This window comes from Ananas comosus, linkage group 20, assembly GCF_001540865.1.
Source record: "Ananas comosus cultivar F153 linkage group 20, ASM154086v1, whole genome shotgun sequence".
In the NCBI taxonomy this organism is placed as follows: Eukaryota; Viridiplantae; Streptophyta; class Magnoliopsida; order Poales; family Bromeliaceae; genus Ananas; species Ananas comosus.
In genome coordinates, this window is record NC_033640.1 from 9518315 (window position 1) to 9540169 (window position 21855).

At 36.7% G+C, this 21855-nt stretch overlaps 3 protein-coding genes across 3 annotated transcripts; 1 reads left to right on the top strand and 2 right to left on the bottom strand.

The window, feature by feature from the left end:
* LOC109725395 (serine/arginine-rich splicing factor SC35) lies at positions 378-4988 on the bottom strand. Its single transcript, XM_020254558.1, has 11 exons — positions 4832-4988; positions 4673-4751; positions 4445-4524; positions 4277-4343; positions 3065-3136; positions 2556-2762; positions 2429-2482; positions 1952-2126; positions 1716-1859; positions 1246-1562; positions 378-1144 (listed from the first exon to the last, which is right to left on the bottom strand). The coding sequence occupies exons 1-9, from the start codon at positions 4905-4907 to the stop codon at positions 1854-1856; spliced, it is 816 nt and encodes a 271-aa protein (XP_020110147.1). The 5' UTR covers positions 4908-4988; the 3' UTR covers positions 378-1144; positions 1246-1562; positions 1716-1853.
* LOC109725828 (annexin D1-like) lies at positions 7356-10913 on the top strand. Its single transcript, XM_020255203.1, has 5 exons — positions 7356-7510; positions 7645-7790; positions 7890-8108; positions 9329-9541; positions 10361-10913. The coding sequence occupies exons 1-5, from the start codon at positions 7435-7437 to the stop codon at positions 10655-10657; spliced, it is 951 nt and encodes a 316-aa protein (XP_020110792.1). The 5' UTR covers positions 7356-7434; the 3' UTR covers positions 10658-10913.
* On the bottom strand, positions 12159-15632 carry LOC109725829. Its single transcript, XM_020255204.1, has 5 exons — positions 15474-15632; positions 15315-15388; positions 13904-14048; positions 12949-13260; positions 12159-12708 (listed from the first exon to the last, which is right to left on the bottom strand). Exons 1-5 carry the CDS (start codon positions 15582-15584, stop codon positions 12436-12438), a joined length of 915 nt encoding a protein of 304 aa, XP_020110793.1. The 5' UTR covers positions 15585-15632; the 3' UTR covers positions 12159-12435.

Sequence of the window (21855 nt, forward strand, 5' to 3'; positions counted from 1 at the left end):
ACACCTGTAAAAATATCTTTATGAAGAGACATGTTATCATAAAACAATTCTAACATATACGGCCAACTATGCCAAATTCCATTAATCATCTTTAAAACCAAGATAAAACCAGTTTAAGGATTCCCCCCAAAATGGGCACAACACAACACAACACAAAACATGCCTAGTCACATATGTATATAACGATATATAACCATATGTATAAAACTATACATAACCAACAGCCAACCAGATGATACATGAAAGCATCAGATCCAAACCACATCCAACACAAAAGTAGCAGTGTAATATTGCAACTAGAAAATTCATTGCATTCCTCACTCATACCACAAGCAACAATATTTTAAATGACTTAAGTATGACACACACAGGATACAAAAGCTAAGAATTAGAAATCAATGATTAAATATACTTCACGATCGATCTTGCATCAGTTTGTTAAGTAGTTTATATAAGTAAAAGGTTCAAATGAGATTTGGACAGCCACAAGCCTCGGACAAAATATAAACTAGTCTAAAATGCAAGTTGTCCACAAAAAGGGTTGCCTAAGAGCATCATAGTATCTGCCGAAATCATATTCAAGGATCAGCTAAAAATCCCCAATATATACCTAATCTAATAATGCTACAATGGTCAAAATCCACAGGAGAGGAAAAATAATACCAGACTAAGCAACAAGAACTAGATTATAATCATGTAGGCATCTGCAGCTACAGGCACAGCAACAGTCTCACAATCAACACGCAATCACTGCTAGCTGCAGCTACAATCACGAGCCACAGGACGTACTTTTCTCCCACGACCCAACAGGTAGTATCTACAAGAACTTCCATCACTGAAGCTTCACAGCTACAGTCACGAGCCAATCGCTACATACCATGGCACAATAGGATCAACAAAAGGAAAAAAGAAGTCATTATGCAACAAATATGATAATGTATCAAGGTATGTGTAACCAAGTACTTAGCTTGTCCCGACCACCTGAAAATTCCTAGAGCATGTAGTCAAAGCTTGTTATTGCACGCCCCAACAATGTCATTCACAAAAACAGCTACAATAACAGCATCATATGGCAAAAGATGGGGTGATGATGGTGCAACAGCAAGTGGGAGTGCATGACGCTCACGAATGGCTAGCACTACTCCTTTTAGGCCAACAAATAACAAAGGCAAAAGATGTAAATATGACAAGAGTACACAATCTAAATGGACAGGATTTGCCACAAGAATTGGGCACATTGCTTACCAAGCATTAGAATAGTGGAGTAAGCTAACCATCATTTCGATGGATCTTGCCTAAGGGGCTGAAACAGCACCTGTCCTCACGCTGATTTCAACATCATCACGGACTAAAAACTTGATTAAACAATATCATCATCATCATCATCATCATCATCATCATCATCACCACCACCATCATCCTCCTCCTCAAATCATCACCACACCACCAACGCAAGCATCAGCATGAGTTAAAGAGAATCAGCTACACGGTCATCAGCATGGACAAGTCCTTATGAAATCATCTCACCAGCTAGGTGCAACACCGATCTCACGAACAGATAGCTAGAAAATGCACAATATGTTCAACCATAAGTTCAGAGTTTTACTAAACTGCTAAGGAGACAAGTTCATAGAGAGCTGCAAACAAAAGGTACTAGAGAAGAACAATGACACATTGAGATTCCTAAATAAGAACCAACAAAAGAAAAGGCATACTCCAGAGAACAGTAAGTCCAAGAAAGTGCAACTTATGACATTGGAAAAACAGTCCAAAGCTATCAAACTGACCACACTTCATTAAGCTCACTGACAATACTAGAGATATAAGATGGATGGCTCAAGTTGAAGATTTCCTCAGTCCTGCAATAGGCGAGGATAAATACTAATCAAATTTCCACTAGCTATAACAAAAACTGGAAACTGTGACATTTTAGAAGTACAGAAATATCTACCTCATCAGAGCTACGTGGACTCCGAGAGTCTGCACGGCGTCCTCTTGGAGAAGCACTCTGTGAACGAGGCGAGCGTTCCCCATTCATAGCTTTCTCAGGGCTCTCTTCGCGCGGAGGTGTCCTTTTAGGTGAAGTGCTCCTACGAGGACTAACGCTACGCCGAACAGGTGAGGCACTGCAAAATAGTTTTACAAGGCAACATAAGAGCAAATTGTATCACAAAGTAATGTACGGTTTGTCTGCCTAAGTGCCATTTGAGTAACTTTTAACAGCCATTTCATTAAATTCCCTCTACCAGCCTTCAACTGCAGCCAAAACAGAAGCTTCATGCTTTTCAAGCCTGGAAATTCATTTCAGCTACCCAAAACCGTAGACATACTGGAAATTTCGTTTGCCAGACAACTGTACTATTGCTTCTCATATTTCCCAAAGCCAGGGAATATAGGCATTAAGAGAAAAAGGATATCTTAACATTACCTGTCATATGAGTGGCTTCTGCGTGGACTATAGCTACGCCGAGCAGGTGAGGCACTGTACAAGATGGTAGTATAAGAAAATGGGTGGAAGAAGGAACTAAGCACAGAAGATGTCCTCATGGTGGTACCTATCATATGAGCGACTCCTGCTTCTCCGTCGATCGTCATCCGCCTTCCCTCTGCCACGGCCTCTATCATAATCAGAGCTCAAACTGCGGCTTCTGCTTCGACGAGAATCCCTATCCCTATCGTGATGCCTGTCACGCTCAGATCTTCCCCTGCTTCTACTACGGCCTCGTCTTCCATAGTCTCTGTCTCGATAATCATCTCTATATCTGATCACGATAAACACAAGTAGAAAGTATAAAGTATCTAGCAATTTAACATTCGAAGCCTTATAAAGAAAATATTTCATACTGTGCAGAAGTACAATATACTTATTGTTCACTGGCAGTCTGGCATCATAAAGACTATTGCATTCTGTGGGTACTTTGATGAAACAAATTTTGATATTTACTATTAAAAGAAGAAAAGAAGACAAAGAAGCTGAGTTTCATGACAAATGAACTGAAGAAAGGCATCAGCTTCCTCTGATAACTAAATATGAATAAGAATGAACAAAGATAAGGACCCTCACCCTCGCCTAGGGCTACGGCTTCTTGACCTGCCCCTTGTCTTCGGGACTACTTCCACAATTCTTCCTTTGTGACTGCAAGAGTAAGGATATAATGTAACTGAAAAGCATCAATGGGCGTAACTGACAACAAAAACAAAGCACAATTCAAACACAAGGGCAAGGCAAATTTGTTCAGATAATAACCTGCTGCAGACAAAAGAAAAGAGAGAACATATCTTTCCTAGGAATGCATTCGGCATTGTAACCTTGAAGATAAAAATACGGTTATCTCATTTTTGAAAATTTTCAACCAGCAAAAAAAAAAAAAAAGCTTTTAAGAAAATATTGATAAGACATAAATGGCCCTCTCTAGTTGTCATTTAGTGGACAACAGATCTTTAGCTCGCTATAGTTTAAAACATATGTATGAAAACTAATTTATGGGGGGGAAATTACATTCAATAGTTTATAAGTGCATAGGGATGGTTACCATAATTTTTAGAAAAAATACCAATGCTGTTATCAGTACACAATCTTTAAGCAACTGTACAAAAGAAAAATAGGCAACCAGCTCATGTCAAACTACTAGCACATTTACGCAAATGAAAGCTCTTCACTTTCGGGTCTGGAACAACTGATCTTGAGGAAATGTCCTTTGGTTCACTTAATCCTTTCCTTCCATTTCTGAGAAGCACTTTGTCTGAATTATACAAGAATTACAAAACTTTGTAGTTTGCATCAGCAATGCAGATCGAGTGACTTGCAATGTAACAGATCGATACTTGGATAAATATCCTTGTCTGAAGAGTATGAGCCGGCAATGTTATTCAAAAGATATAGAGTGCATACAGAGTAACTCAAAAGGGTCAAAATTGACAAAATAGGGACTAATGTACAGCATCAACTATACTGAATAGCAAATTATAAATCATATAGTAAGACAGAACTAAGCTGATAGAAGGAAAATCGCTTCTCATTTAACCGAAAGAGAAATAATTCACTACAAATTTATTCCAAAACTAGGCAGGCACAATCCATATACCAACAAGTTTCTTTTTTTTCACTTACTACTTTAAAAAAAATACATTTCATTTCAGAAAATTCAATTAAAAAAAACTAAAATAGCTAATAATGACAATCTAGTACAGAAAAGTTTTATCCATAAGAAAAAAGCAATGAGCAATTCGATTCGTTCATTTATAGTAGATTTCAATCAAAAAAACCCTGACTTACATCCGTTCAGCATTTGGGCCATATTTCGCAAACTGCACCATAATGTTGCGACCGTCCACATTGCGGCCTACAAAGAGATGAAGCAAACAACACAGCACATAAAAGATTACAAAATGCTCACATAAAATTCAATTGTAAATATCATCAAAAACAACGGGGGGAACTTGCCATCAAGCCTTTCCACTGCCTTCTGAGCCTCATCAGCATATTTATACCTCACGAACGCAAAACCACGCGATTCCCCAGTCCTGTAGATCAAACATATTAAAAAAAACGAATTAAAACATTAACAAAAAGTAGCAAAAACATCCAAACCCTAGAAATCCGCACCCAAGAGCTGATCTAACTGAAAAAACCCCCAAAAAAAAACCAAATCTCGAAATTTTAGGTAGGCACCTGCGATCTCTGGGGATGAACACGTCCACCACCTTGCCGTACCGATCAAAGAGGGGGAATAGATCATCCGCCGTGGTACCTACAAAAAAGCAGCCGATTTGTAACGAGGTTATATGCGAATCAACGAGAGAGAGAGAGAGAGAGAGAGAGAGATCTTACGGAAGCTGATGTTGAGGACGAGGAGGGAATACGTATCCTTGATATCGGGGGGGCCCGACCTTCCGAAGTGCGACATAGTTTCTAGGGTTAGGGTTTCGGAGAAGAAGAGAGAGAGGAGGAGAAGCCTCTCGAACGCGAAGAGCCAAGGGCTTATCGCGAATGGAATATAAGATGCGGTTCCGTTGATTCTGAAAATTTTGCATATTACTCCCTGAAGACTCCTCTAATCATACATTACTCCTAAAAAAGTTTCAATTTACATTATAGTCCTTTATGTTAGGAGATGTAAATGGGCTGGGCCGGTCATCAGCCTAATAGGCCGAGCCCAAAAAAAAATTAACCAATTTTAATAATTTAAAATTATTTTGATGATAACAATATAGTTTAACTATTTTTTGCAATTTATTAGGCCACAAACATGAATTAAAGTCACACTATAAAATATCATATTTAATTATTAAAATTTTTATTTCAAATTGCTGAGAGATTGTGATTCATGTAGCAATATTATATATACATATGGTGTAATAAGTTGATTATAATATATTTTTATAGTCCCACCGAAAAACAAAAAAATATAATTTTGTATATTTTCTATCTAAATTTTGTTTTGCCTTGTAGCGATTCAATACCAAAGGAGCACTAAAATTGAATAGTATGCTATGTTTGAATAGGAGGAGATTTGATTTGGTTTGATCTTAAACCAAAATTTGAGAAAATTTGCAAAAAAATTAAAGTAAATTAAAAATTGAATTAAAAAATGTAAGTATTCATATAATATTAGAAATATTTGATACATATATTTTTCTAAACTGAATTATCATGATGTAATTAGCTTTGCTATTCAAATTAATGGTGAAAATGGGTCATGAATTTAATTAGTGTAATAATCCATAAGATGCGTCGGATAAACAATTTGAGAAAAAATAAAAAGCAGTAATAAAGAAAGAGAAAGCAGTGATTAAAAAAGTGACGATAACGGGTAAGATTCATCTTGCCAATTAAGAAAGGTAATAGTCGACGAAAATAGAAGAGGAACAGTTCGACCCAATATAGAGATGCGACCTGGTTTGGTTCAAGCAAATAAAAAAAAAAAAAACCTCGGTTCGGTTCAAATAAAAAAAGAGAAAAATATATAAACGGCTAGAGCCGGTTTAGGAAGCCCGCACTTAACACTGATTGATTCGGTTTAAACAAATAAAGAAAAAAATTCGGTTCAGTTCAAGTAGAAAAAGAGAAAAAATATATGAAAAATTTAAACCAGTTCAGAGTGGAGCCTACACCCAATAACGAAGGAAAATGTTGTCACGTGGTAAATTTAGAAAAAATAATGTATAGAATATATGAAGGTATGGATAGATATGACCGAACTATTCGTGCCCAACTCAAATATTAATTTGGAGGAGAAATTTGATTCGAATTATTTGAATGAGATTTTTGGTTCAATTTGATCATTTTATTTTTTGAATAATATTTTACCATTCCTACTAATAAAAACCCAATACTCCGCAATTAGTAGTTTCCAAACATATTCCGACAAAAATTAAATAAATAAATCAAATAAACTTTATCCCTATGACATTTAATTTTTTTAAAAAATCATATGAATCACCTACTACCGATCCACGTCGTGACCATCTCGAAGCAGCACCGCATTGCAAAAATGATAAAATATTTTAAACTAAAATAAAAAATATTTTTTATTTTTCATTTTAAATTATTTTTATTGTTTTTTCAGCACACATTTGTTTTATTAAATTTAAATTAGGAATTACGCTTGAAATATAATAGTAGCTATTAGCATATATTATTATTATTGTATATTTTGTAGGGAAAACTTCAAAAACTCCCTGTGGTTTCGCACTGTTTTATTTTAGTATTCTGTGATTTAAAGTGTATCAATTTGGTGCCCCGTCGTTTCATTTTTCTCTTTTTATTATAAATTTTACTATTTTTTTCTTAAATTAGTAACAAAGTTAAAATTAAAAGGTACTAAAATGAATATTCGATACATCTAGGTGAGTATCTGAAGTTTTTTGTATATAATTTAACGAAATATTAACGAAAAAGCTGTCGAAAAGATAAAATTGAAACCACAAGGTACCAAATTGATACACTTTAAATCATAGGCTACTAAAATGAGAAAATGCGAAATTACAGGGATTATTTTTTTTGAAGTTTTCCCTATTTTGCATTATATGATGACTTGACTTTATTTTAAAAACAATTAAAAATATAGTTTGATATGCGCTATGCGGTACACCGTCCGATCAAAGCAAATCATTGTTAATCTAACGGTGAGAATTCTACCTTTCCGTATACATACTAATGTACGGTTATTAGTACGACAAGTGTGGTGAATTGATCGCGCGGAAATAATAAAAACACTGAATTAAAATTAAACTCACTAATAATAATCCGAATTAATTAATGATAATTATTGTTGCATTTAAATACCGAGAACAAATCATGCCACGTGTCAGCATTACTCGGACACTTATTAAACCCCTTACACTCTTCCAGAAGCCACTATAAAAACCCCGCGATCGTCTTCTTCGTCCTACTCTCTCTCTCTCTCTCTCTCTCTCTCTCCGAGCTCATCAATGGCGACTCTGACGATTCCCGAGGCGATCCCCTCCCCCGCCGACGATTGTGAGCAGCTGCGGAAGGCGTTTCATGGTGACGTAGCCTTTTCTCTCCCCCTGCATTGCTTCGATCTCTTCTCGGGATGGTGGTTTATGGTTTTGATCTCGATGTATCTCTCTGTGTGTGTCTCTCTCGATCGGTTTCGATCGGATCGCTTGATCGCGCAGGTTGGGGCACGAACGAAAAGCTGATCATCTCGATCCTCGCCCACCGCAACGCCGCCCAGCGCCGCGCGATCCGCGAGGCCTACGCTGCGACCTACGGCGAGGATCTCCTCAAATCCCTCGACAAAGAGACCACCGGAGACTTCGAGGTGCTCCCTCTTCTCTGATCCCTGGTTTTTCCTCTTCCGATCCTTTGGGGGCCGTCTCTGTTGAGATTTTAGTGGTTTGGGCTTTGTGGGTGGGCGCAGAGGTTGGTGCTGCTGTGGACGCTGGATCCACCGGAGAGGGACGCGTGGCTTGCGAACGAGGCGATAAGGAAGTGGCGTCCGGGAAACCGCGTTCTGATCGAGATCGCGTGCGCGAGGTCGTCCGGGGAGCTCTTCGCCGCGCGGCAAGCGTACCACGCGCGTTACAAGCGATCGCTCGAGGAGGATGTAGCAGTGCACACCACTGGGGACTTTCGTAAGGTAACGGGAGAGGCGATCGAAGAGTTGCTCTTTTTTTAACATTTTTTTTTCTTTTTTTCCCTGATGTTTCCGATTTAAAAATCGGAGATTTACGTTTTTATGATGATTCTTTTCTTAATCGTTGTGAAAATTTGATTTTGGTCGCTTTCTACTTCTCTTTCGAAAGTTTAAGCTATTGGTTTCGTTTTGTGGTCATGGTGTTTGTTCTTCTGGTATATCCGAGGGTTTAAGATCCATTCTTTCAATGATTGTTGTCAAAATTTGATTTTGACCAGCGATTTGTCTTTTTTTTTTGAAAGTTTAAGTTATTGGTTTTTGTTTTGTGGTAATGGTGTTTGTTATTTGGTCTTATCTGGGGGGACTCAGATCCAGGGAAAACTACTTATGAACTTGATTACTAGCTTATCTACTATTGATGTTGAGGACATTGCCTTTGTGGACCCTACCATGCGTTTGCTTGTGTTCGTGTGTAAACTTGTTTAAATGGTACTAAACTACTACATTTGATAGAAACATCTGTAGTTGATTTAGATATTTGTTATTGGTGAAAGTGTATGGACTCGAAAACTTGTTATCTTTTTTATTGAATCCCTTTAAACTTTTGAGTTTTGTTTCTAATTTTAGTTGTTTTCTAAATTTTAGTTGGGGATTTGTTGAAATTAGTAGCTTTGTTAGCTATCAAAAGTTAACGGTTAATGAAAGCAGCAGTTCCATTGGTTGAAAACGTGTTTCGAACAATTGAACTTAATATGTCATGATTAATTGTAATAAATTTGGGGGTTCAGTTTAAAAAAATAACTCAAATTGAAAGAACAAAAAGGTAAATGAGTGTATATCAAAACACAACAAAAATTGATTCATGAGGGTTTAATTACTGAATCACTTCTCAACGGTATGTTCCGGGTCCGTTTAGATAATGAAGATCTAATTCTAGGATATGTTTCAGGGAGGATCCGGCGCAGTTTTAGGTGTGGCGGCGTGGTCCCTGTGCATTATCATCTTCGTATTTTTACACACACTGTTAGCTTCCATTCTGCGTTGTTCTTCAATTTCCTGTGAAAATTTTTTGAGATAATTCAAAATGGAAGATCGATAATTGTAATTTCAGTCATATTCTCTTGTATCTCATATGTAAAATAGTTACGTAGTGCCATAATATTTCAGTCATATTCTTCAATTTCCTTTGAATAACTATCACTGAATGACATTCTTTCTCTCAGCTTTTGGTGCCACTTGTAAGCTCATACCGCTATGAGGGGCCGGAGGTGAACGCAACATTGGCGAAATCAGAGGCCAAGATGCTGCACGAAAAGATCTCTGAGAAGGCTCACAACGATGAGGATGTCATTAGGATCCTCACCACCAGGAGCAAAGTTCAGCTAATTGCAACACTGAATCACTATAACAATGAATTTGGCAATCCAGTTAACAAGGTATATGAGCCACTGTACTCTAATATTCTACTTCTTTCTTGCAAATTTAAGATGTTGTTCTGTTATATTTTAAGGCAAATGGATTATTTGATGTTTTCCTTCGTTTATTTATGTCCATGCTCTGTTATTTAATATTCTACTCAGCTAGTTGTCTGAGTTTTGTTGGTTTGTTTTCCATTGAGATGCCTTTTACTGCAGCGATGTCTCATTAGCTAGTATTAGCCTACAAAAGATTGTTACTGTGTATATCTAAAGTCATTGGTTGGTTGTGGTTTTTCCTGTACAAAGATGCTTCATAATGTCCCTTGAAATCTTCATCAACATGTGAAGGCACATTATTTTCCTCCTGCTTACAATGCATATTTGTCTTTTATCTTTGCCGAGTGCATTCTTTCGAAGAAAGAAAAAGAATCTTTGTAGGGTACAAACTAATTTTATTTATTTATTCATGCCAAAAGTTTTAGAGGAAAAAAATGCCGTTGAAATTCAAAATTGTCCTCATTCAAGCAATAGTACATCGGGTGGAATATATTATCTGTTAAGACTATTTCCTGTGATATCGCGGTGTGAGAGCTGATTCTAAGCCGCCTCCTATGATATCATGTGTTATCCGACGCCTAATGGTTTAAATCCCCTTCCATTACCTCCTCTGCTTGCTGCCTCTCTTGTCAGTGCCGCATCCATGGTTCAGCATATCTCTCATCTCCACCATGCGTGCAAGCAGGGATTTTTAAGATTTGCCTTTTTGATCATTTTTTTTATGTCGCCACAACCAAAGCTAACTTTAATCTCCTAATTGTGGTGCTCTGACTATCACAGGATCTGAAATCTGATCCCAACGACGAGTTCCTTACTGCGCTGAGGGCCACAATCAAATGCATCTGCTGCCCAGAGAAGTACTTTGAGAAGGTCATTAGGCTGGCGATCAACAAGATGGGGACGGACGAACACGCCCTCTCTCGAGTGATAGCTACCCGGGCAGAGGTGGACCTGAAAGTGATAAACGAGGCCTACTACAAGAGAAACAGTGTGCCTTTGGACCGCGCCATCGCGAAGGACACTCGTGGAGACTACGAGAGGATGCTTCTCGCCCTCTTAGGGCAGGAGGATGCTTGAGTTTTGTCATATACTGCCGAGGTGGATTATGCAGAATAAAGTTGTGGCGCCGAGTCGAGTGGTGGTGAGTGAAGCTTGTTGTGTATGTTTGCAAATAAGCAAAACTGTATTTGCTATGTCTTTTGTTGTGTTTGGCCGCAGTTTCGCGATGTGTTAAATATTGTGGGTTTTTTGTTTCCCTCTTTATGTAATCGGCACTCTTCTTTGTGTTTGTTATGCTTATTCTCTATCTGATTTCAAAACCTTGAACCGCCTATTTTAGCATGTAATAATACCAAATCGCATATATGGCAATTATTCTAGCAGCAGTAAAGGGGGAAAGAGTGATAAGCTTAGACAAACTACGTTGGGTTTCAGCTTTTGGATAACAATTACACCTGAACGCTCGGGCTATTTATGCTGAAACTCGAATTATACTATACCTAAAACTAAAGCGGAGAATAATAAACAAACTACGCAAGAATACATATTATATTTATACCTACAGAAGCTAAAAGAACAGTAAGTGCTTTATGATAAAGCTCCTCTCCTTGTAGCATAATGGCAGGAGAAAGAGCTCTCCAAATTTTGGTAATGGGGAGTGTGATCTTTGTTCAGAGATTACATAGTAATGGAGGGGACAACAACATGGCCTCTTCTTACCTTCTAGATATATGCATCACCCTTTGAATCACATTTTTGATAGGATCCTTTCAGAATATGGGTGGGTTTGAAGGGCACATGAATGAGGACGGCTTTACATAACTTCTCTTGTGAATATAACTCTGGAAAAGAAGAACAAATTAATATCAGAAACTTTCTGGATTCTTTCCATTTTTTACTTTTTTGATATACTTATACATATAAAACCATACAAAGTTCTATGCTTACATAGACACATTCCTATAAAATCTGAATTTCATGCATGTCCGTCAAAAACTTAATGCCTAGCATATGTCATATGTAAATATTGAGAACCTAGAAAACTCTGGTTTTAAAAAATTTGTTTGAGAACAAAACCAACTTCTCCAGTGAATTGGATGACTCTCCTACTTAAAATTGGGGTATTCTAAACAAGGAACTGCACTTTCAAAGCGAATTGTAGATTCTCCAAGGTACTCTACGTAAATAGATAGTTTACAAACAATCATACACATAACAATCCTTCTCCTATTAAGTTAATGACCAGGTTCGTTTTCGTTAATAATAAAACTAGCTTAATGTAAACATCTCCATTCGTGGCCTCAATAATTTTTTTACCAGAGGTGATTCATCTTACTTTCAGTCGATAGAGATCTTTTAAAACTTAGATTTTCTTTGACTTTTTTTCTTCTTTATTTCTGCAACATATTCTATCATCTATTGATGGGGAACCAAGCTATGTAATCTAATTGAAGTTGTTTACTTTTATATTAATCTTCATTGTTGCAATTTGAACACTACATCCTACAGAGACTCTTGTACATTTAGTCAGATAAATTAGTCGTATACATTCCATGAAAATTGTTTTCCAAGACGGTGATAAAAGAGAAACTAGAAACACTTCTAATTACTGAAACCATGAAAATTAACAATTTGCTGCCACAACATCTCATATTCGCCTCAGAGTCCAGAATCAACACCACCAAATATAAGATTCGAAAGAAAATTCGTCAGAAATCATTCAAATAACACGCTTTCCGTGACGGTCGACGTTTGTAAGCAACAACAAGCATGTTACATAACAAGTCTGCAAATGAATCTGTATAAACATACCCACCCAGTGTACTTGTATGTTGTTGTCATATTTCGTAAATTGGTTAAACCAGTGCGATGCTGCTCTCCCCGCCAGGGGGTTTCCGGACACCACCAAAATAATCTCGGGCGGCAGCCTTCCCGTCGGAGAAGATATTGCTGCCGCTAATTTCTTTCAACTTCGCCGTGCTTAGCATTTTCTCGGCGCACCCGAGGGGTGCATCTCCTTTGAAAATATTGTTGCCGGTTAGATCTTGAAACTTTTGCGTATGAATTTTCTTAGCTGTCTTTATTGCGGTCTCTTCGTTGGAGATGACGCCACTCAGATCTCCAGCTCGCTGCAGAAGTCAATTTTCATAACCAACAAAATGAGAAGATTCATGCATCCATAGTGTTTTATTTTAAAATTGCAGCATGGTTGTGCAGCGAGGAACTGATTTAATCTCAAAGGTTGAAAAGCAAGCTAATGTTGCACAAATGCTGTGATATTACAAATTTCAGAAAATGGATATATTTTGCGAAAATGCTCAAGTTAAGATTAATGCATAGAAGGCCAACACAATTACTATCTCACTTACATATGATACTTCGGCAGAAGTATAAATGTTCTTAGAGTGGTGAAGCGCAAAATCCAAGTGGCCTCTTAAGTCCAGATTCCGTGGTGCTAATGGTCTTATAGGAATCTCAGGAGGAGGGCTGAAGATGTTGTGCCCGTTAAGTTCCTTGCTTTTTGCTTCTGAAATCTGCTTCTTGATTTCAGCTTCGGTTTCTCCCTCGAGAGTCCCGCTTAGCTCTCGCTGCTTCGCTACCTCAGTTAGTGTGGTTGGCTTCTTTGGCGGAACACTCTCTTCGGAACCAAATGAGATCTGGCTGATTGCGCTCACCACTTGCTGGAGGACGAGGAGAGAGGATTGGTTCATCCCAACTTATTGTACAGCATATTTCATTTAAACAATTATGGCACACTAAGAGAAATGCAGATGACAAAATGTCACAATAGCCATAGCAGAAGCAACAGACACTTAGCTAACATTCAATAGTTTGACTAAATTGCATAATGGACTATCTCCTCCTTAATAGATAGGAGGCACAAAGTGTTCCTAAAGTGTTATCTTTGAATAAATATGGAAGGTAGAAGCAAACGTATACCCCTCTAAAATCCGAATTTTTTATATATTCCCTTCAAAAACTTGATTTCTACATCTATACCCAAATATTATTAAAAAATTACCTCTTTAAAAATTGTTTGTTTCCAATACAAAGTCAACATAAACCCTGTGAATTGCATGATGCCCCAACTTAGGATAAGAGTATTTTCCAACAAAATGCTCTTTTGAGGGGTTATACACGAGAATTCAGATTTTTACAAGGGAAGATACATAAATAGGTGATTTTGCAGGAGGCATATGAAAATAGGGTTGTTTAAGCTGCACATATTCAAAGGAAAGAGAAGAGTAGAAAATCGTATGTCAATAGCACAGCACGGTAGGCGGAAGTCACAGAACAAAACTCCATTTAATCAAGAAATGATACCTGATACATTCGCAAAGCTGTCTTATTATCAGGATTGGAAAGAGAAGAATCAGTCTCTGATTCACCATTTTCGCCGTTGGCAGCGAAGATACCACTGCCAGTCATCTCCCTCAACTTCGAGACAGAGCAAGGTTTCGTGGCACAGCTGAATTTTATGGTTGGCAAGAGAAGATTAAATGAGACACATGGTAATGTTGTAAATGATGGGTGGTAGAAAATCAAAACTAGTTGTTGAATTAGGTAGATATCTTTTAGAGCATCTGGTAAGTTAAGCGAACCCTGCCTATACATCAACAGTACTAGTGAAAGCAAAAGAATCACTAGTTACCATATTAAGATGCTCCAATCCAAATATTATAGCAAAAGAACTATTATCAATTTTTTTTCTTTTTTGAGGATTAAAAAAGAAAGAACAGTATCTCTGAAGTTTTCAAACTATATTCTATGAATAAGAGCGAGAAAATAGAGGTAAATGCTCAGCCTGAAGATATCCACAGCAAAAATACCACATGAAGCAGAGAATCCTAAGTGGAACAGAGGGACCGGAGTAAAGAGAAAAGGATGAGAAGGAACCTAACTGTAGTTATTTGTTAATAACTTGAAAAGAACTCTCGATGTCACAAATCACATCCAAATCACAATGTCATAGAATGTCATATAACAAACATGAAGTTACAACTAAAAAAATCCACTGAGAAAGAACATCTATTTGTCTCTTCAAATGGATCAGTACATTGAAGTTGTGTTTCATGATTCCATTTGGTCCTGTATCTTATTTCTACCGCTAGAGCGAAGACCAATAAGCTAAAACATTGTTATGCTTCACCTTGATCTTTAGCTTGTTGCATCCATACCATGAGGATATTTATTAGTTTTGTCGCGGAACATGAACTAGAGCAGAACCAGATGTAAATTAATTAGCAGAACAAGTGAACCTAGAAGTTTCAAATATTTGAATAAAACTGTTTCAACTTAATTTTACGGATAGTTTACAATCACGCTTGTTAAATCTAACAAACAACTGAAAATCGTCTCTATTAAATTATATTCGAAGGAGAAAAGGAAAAAAAAAAAAAGAAGAAGAGTGTATCCGGAATACGAGTAGTCAACTAATTATCTAATTTTCTACAACTTTAAACTCTTCGAATCCACCGACAACATCGAAAAGGGAGTAAAAAACTGCGAGATTTAAGTTCAACGGATCAGGTAAAACCAGCAGATCATTATAGATACGAACATATCGCAAAAAAAGTGAATCAAAGTAGAGCACATTTGTCTTTTAAAGAGTGGTACAGCATCCAAATCGCCATTATTTCGATCGGATCAGAGAACACAGCACTAAGGAGTACAAAGGAGCCCTAGTTCTCCTAATCCACGCAACGAAAAAACCCTAGCTACGGATCGATCTCACCTCTTGCTGACGCTCTCCGCCTCTTCCTCGGTCATCGGGGCCCCGAACATCACCGGGCTGATCCCTCCCATCCGCTGCGAGAAACGAATCCCCGAAACCCTAAGCCATCGCCGGAAGAGGATGAAGGGGGAGGGAGGGTGGAGGGGTTCAGGGGCTCACCTTGGCTGCGGCGGCGGCGGCGGGGGCGATCGGCGGCGGATTCTCCGGCCACGCGAGTAGGTCGGAGGTGGAGGCGTGGGGCCTCCGCACGGGGACGCTCCTCCCCTCCATTCCCCCCCTCTCCTCTCTCTCTCTCTCTCTCTCTCTCTCTCTCTCAGTATACGCTATTATTGTAGTATGAAGCGCGGGGGGTGTGGAGGTATTTATAGGTGGTCGCGGTGCTGAGCTGGCACCGGCGCTCATTGGTTCGCGGTTGGTCGTTTCCCTCGCTTCACGCAGAGGAAACTGGACCGGTAATGCAGTTTCTCCATGAACCTGGTTCACCACGTCATCCGTGAACCGCACAATTTATGTATCTTTTACCAAGGACTTACATGCGAGTTATATTATTTTTATTCTTAAATAATCGCGATTTAACGATTCTAAATCTGTTTTAGATTTAAGGATATGATTTTTTGAGTTATGAATGGGAGGAAAAAGGGGCCGCTTGAGGCTGACGTGGTGGACAGGGTCGATGGAATTTTTTACACGGAGGGATTACTCTTTGGAGATGACGTGGCAGGGTCTCATTGGTCGGGTGAGAGTGAGGCCCCCTTTTTACTTGGCTTTCCAAACAAGTTCCTAACGACTCTCACACATACATGGTACGGCATTAATATTTGATTTAATTAAAAAGTGAAAAATATATAAATTTAAATAAGGAAATTGATATTTGTCAAAAATAATATTTTATTATTGTCACTGTTACGATAAACGCACAAACGGAAACAAAATGACGAACACAAAAAACAATCAAATCACAAGCAGAAAATAAAGAGACACAGATTTACGTGGAAAAATCTTTTGCAGGAAAAAAACCACGGGCAAGGGAGGAGAGAGCTTCACTATGGAACGAAAAGGGAATACAATGTTCTTCTGATTACAACCGACCACGATCATACGCCTCTAGGGCAAAAACGAAAAGGAAAACTTATAACGGGTTTCGGATCCGATACCCATTACAGACATTCATTTTTCCTTCATAATTTTCTTTTCCAAATTGGTCGCACCGCGAAGCTGTCGACGAGTCGTAAACCCGAACGTGGAAACGATAGTAGATTTCGAGTCACATCTGGCAGTCACAATAAAAACTTTTATTAAAATATGTCTAGATAAAATATATGTACTTTGATAATCATAAATATTGCTTAGATAATATCTATTATTGCTAGAATAGAAATATTTAAAATATTACTAGGTATAATGAATGTGCTCTATATAATTAAAATATATACTGAAACCGGGCCAAGTCATTTTTCCTTATAATTTTTGAGAATTACAGATATTAGAATCAATTAAGTAAAAAATTTTATTTCATTCCATAATCTATTAACTATTAGTTATTCTATTAATTAAAAGTGATTAAAATTATTCAAATTATTGATGAATTTGATAAAAATATTTAAACTTTTTAATTAAATCATATTTATTTATTATTTACTATTTAAATCAGCTTTTATTGTTTTTAAAATGATTCCCACCCATCATGTTAAGCTGGTTTCTTCATTCTTTAATATTTGACTTAAACAGAGTTGCATTCAAGTTTATTTAATTTAAACAATTTTTTGAGAAAATAATAATTTATCAAATATAGTACTTTATTGATATATGTAATAATAAATCTTTGTAAAAAATTAAAATAGAAATTATGAGGCTATATTTTGACCTTGGCTTAATGGAGTCAGCATCCTACTCTGTGGTGTGAGGCTATGTTGAGCCGAGTCATATTCGAAATGGCGTGAGGTTGGATGAGCCGAGTTATATTTGAAGTGGCGAGAGGCTGAGTGGGATGAGTCACAATCGAGACCCATGAGCGTTGTATCTGTACGCTTTAAGTGAATTATTTGTGTATTTCTAACAGCTTGAGCTTTTGGGATTAATAGTTATCGCCGACGATCGGACAAGTGGTATTAGAGCTAGAGGTCACAGATTCGATTTCCGCATGCTGCAAATATATCTAGGTGCTGGTGCTGGAGGGGGAATTGTTAGTTTAAATGGGTCAGTATCCCTCCCTGTGGCGGGAGGCCATGTTAGGCCGAGTAGTTATGTTCGAAGTGGCATGAGGCTGAGTGAGCCGGCATTGCTGGAGGGGGGATTGTTCGTTTAAATGGGCCAGCATCCCTCCCTGTGGCGGGGAGGCCATGGTGGGCCGAGTAGTCATGTTCGAAGTGGCATGTGGTTGAGTGAGTCAGCATCCCTCCTTATGGCGGGAGGCCATGTTTATGTTGGGCTGAGTAGTCATGTTCGAAATGACATGAGGTTGAGTGAGCCAGCATCCCTCCTTATGGCGGGAGGCCATGCTGGGCATGCTGGGCCGAGTCATGTTCGAAGTGGCATGAGGCTGAGTGGGCCGAGTCGCAATCGAGACCTGTGGTCACTGTATCTGTACGCTTTAAGTGAATTGTTTACGTATTTCCAACCGCTCGAGCTTTTGGGATTAAAAATAACCTACTTTTTCACTTTTTCTCGCCAACTTTCAAAAATCTATATTTTATCCCCTTAACATTTCAATTATTGCATTTAGCCCTCTTCCATCAAGATTTCATTATTATGCCATCTATTTCTTATAATTTATATCGAAAATATCTTTCAAAATGATAAAAATATATTAAAAAATTATTTTTTCTTATAGAAGATGTAAGGGTAATTTGGTTATTTTGTGCTCTTTATTAACGTAGTCCCGTTCTGAAAATATTTTTGAAATTTTAAGAGGACAAAATATAAGTTTTGAAAGTTGGAAAGAAAAGGTAAAAAAAAAAGGACATTTACAGAGAGAATTTTTATAATTTAGATAAAAAGAAAAACTAAATTACCACTATTATTTAGAAATCAATTTTACCACAAAAATAACAAGCACATCTTCAAACCAAAAACTCAAACCAAAGACATTTTATTTCATTAACCAAACCATCAAAGTCCAAAATCACCCAGAACAAAAATTTTATGAGAACAGTCTCAAATTTCAGAGTTGTACCAATCTGGCGAGAAGCAGCAGATAGAAAAGTCTTACATTGGTGACTGTTCCTATGAAATTTTTGTTCTTTCAGATTACACTGCTAAATCAGGTGTTGCCGGTTGTTGGGGCACAGGTCACGGACGGCGTAGAGCCGGTACGGCGAGGCATCGGTGGTGAGCCACTGCTCGACGGTGAACAGTGCCTGCCGTCGGATGTCAGGTTCATCCAGCACGGCGGCGACGGCAGACACGGCCAGTACTGCAACTACGTCGAGGCCACGTTGGCGGCGCCGCAGCCAGATTTGGTGGAGTGGTCTGAAGGGTAGACACTAAAATTAAATTTTTTACCTTCAAATTTTTCATTAATTATAGAAAAAACTTTAAATACTGCTCATGTGGTATCATATTTTTTCATTTTAATAATCCATAGTTTAAAATGTATTATTTTAGTACCTATAGTTTCGTTCTTCTCTTTTCGCTATCCCCTTTAATTTTTTTTCATTAAATCAGTGACAAAGTTAAAACCACAGAATACTGAAGTGAAAATTCGGTAAATTACAGAATAGTAAAGTGAATATTCGATAAACAATAGGTGGAGTATCTAAAGTTTTCTATATATGATTTAACGAAAAATTAACGTAGGTGTTAACGGAAAGAAAAAAAAAATGAAACTACAAAGTACCGAAGTGATATACTTTAAGGTATAGGGTACTAAAGTGAAAAAGCATGAAACCACAAAACTGTTATTTGAAATTTATCTTTAATTCTAAACCAAAAATAATGAAAGGGAGACACTAAGATTAAAACTTTACCTTCAAAGTTTTCATTAATTTTAAATATTAATGAAAAATTAATTAAAATTTTAATTAATTTTAAAATTAGGGAAAAACTTCAAAAACCCTCCTGTGGTTTCGTAGTTTTTCACTTTGCCCCTCTGTGGTTTAAAATGTATCAATTTGCCCCCCTGTGGATTCTTTTTTTTTTTTCTTATAGTTTTCATTATTTTTTTTTCTTAAATCAGTGATAAAGTTAAAATTAAAGGGTACTAAAGTGAATATTTGTTAAATCTAGATGGGTATCTGAAGTTTTTTTTGTATATAATTTAAGAGGAGGGTGTAATAAAAGATCTTCATTGATTCAGATGCTGAGAGGAATATTTCCGAGGTAGGAGGAAATTTGAGGTCACGCAGTTATAAGATCCATTTTTATAATTTTTCTATTTTTATGTAAATATAAGATAAACATGTATATATATATATATTTTTATATCACCTAACCATGCTTGAAAAAAAATATTCATTGAGGCTCAAGACCTTATATTATTGTACTATTAAATTAATTAATTACTCTAAAAAACAATTTTTTTGTTAAAGAATTAAAGCTTATTTTAAAAGATTAAACTGCTAGATAACAAAATCATTCGCATTATAAATTTAAAATATGAATTCAAATTCATATTTCAATACAAAACAAATATTTAATTTATATAAATTTAAATTTTTATTAAATAAATTCAATCTTAGGTGTTACTTCAAAAATACCAAACACTCGCTTGGATTAAATAAAAACTCTTTCCACAGTTTTCATTTTTGATTTAGAACATTTGAAAAATAAAAACACTATGTCTATAAAATCTAAAAAAAATAGAAAATCTATTTTTACTATGAACCAAATGAATCGACCAGAAAATTATTTTCTGTAAAATAACCAAACACTCTCTACGATGGGGGAAAAAATATATATATAACTTATCTGAACTATGAACTATTTTGAATTAAATATCTAATTTCTCAAAATTTTAATTTTTACATCCAACTTTCTAAGCTAATTATTTTTTTAATAAATTTATTATTGCGAGAATTATATAAAATACACTAATTAAATCTGTATAAATAAATAATGTAATTCAAAATTTTGGACCGATTCAAATTAAATAAATTAAAAAAATTAGCAAAATTAAAATATTTAAAAATTAGGAAAGGGCTGCATGCAACGGCGCCAGCGCAGCAGGCAGGTGCCGCGCCCGGCAGCCACGTAGAGAGAGCGTCCGACGCCACGACGCCCGCCCGCCCACCCAAACCGTTTTAAAACCGCCTCCCTTCCCGCAAACTTATCCCCTGCACCCGGTGCAATCCACGAACGTCCGCGCACCAAACACTCAATCTTACTCGTATTGGCTTAAATGGACTGGCATTCTGTTATGTGATGGAAGGGTTTCAAAATGAAGGAAGATCGTGTTGAGATGAGTAGTGGTCGAACTGATGTTAAGCTGGTTGAACCGAGTAAATACTATATCTGTACGCTTTTAATAAATTAATTGCGTATTTTTAATAACCTGATGGTTCGGACGCCGAAATAGGATAATCTAATAATAATTTATGTGACATGAAAAAGCACGACACTGAGCGCGTTAGAGGGGCGGGCGGGCGTGCGGGCCGTGTGGCAGTCCTGCGTTCAAGGAGACAATCCGAATGCCGAGCACGCCTCGCTCCCACGCCACGCCACGCCACGCCACGATTTTCGCACCGACCGTCTCTATAGTAAGTGACAAAGAGCTTGGTGATTGATACTCGAAACTCAAGTTCGAATCCTAGTTGATTCACATTTCCAGCTAAGTTTATTTTCTAAATGAAATAAACGAAACGGATAGCGTACTATCTATCTCTCAAAAAAAAAAAAAAAATTAATCGTATCTTGCGCACTTGGTTAAAAAAAAAGAAGTTAATATTTAAATTTTAAACTTAAAATTTAAGTACAAAATGAACTGAACTATTTTCTAAATAATACTAAAATGTTATCTAAATATTGATGTTTTGAAATAGCATGAAATCAGAATCACTCTTTCAACAAATTGGATTTTCAGAGTAGTCAGTTTATGAGTAATTCTTTGATATATTATTTTATATGTAGAGGTACTATTTGGTGCTTTTGGTTTTTGGCATTTATATCAAGAATTGTAGGATGCCAATGATAGTGATCTTCTTAAGATTTAATGATCTTTTTATGAATTAACATTAATTTAAGAACCATAAGTGGTCAAAGAGTTGATTCAACAATTAAAAAAATTAGAAACATCAATTTTTTTATACTTCTGAAAGTACTATAATTGAACTTTTACATGTGCATAGTATTTATATATATAGTTCATCTAATAGTTCGTCTAATATTACTGATAGTATAGTTCATCTAATATAGTAGAAGTTAATGGTTTGAAATAGGGTTAATTTTATGCAGATTCAACAAACATAGTGAATAACAGATCTATTTCTATAAAATTCAACTTTTATATGTTGTTTCTGTAAAAATTTTAATAATTTCAAATGTGAATCCTCTGATTTATTACTGTTAAAGAATCGTTAGAGAACTGTTTATATTATTAATTTTTTCA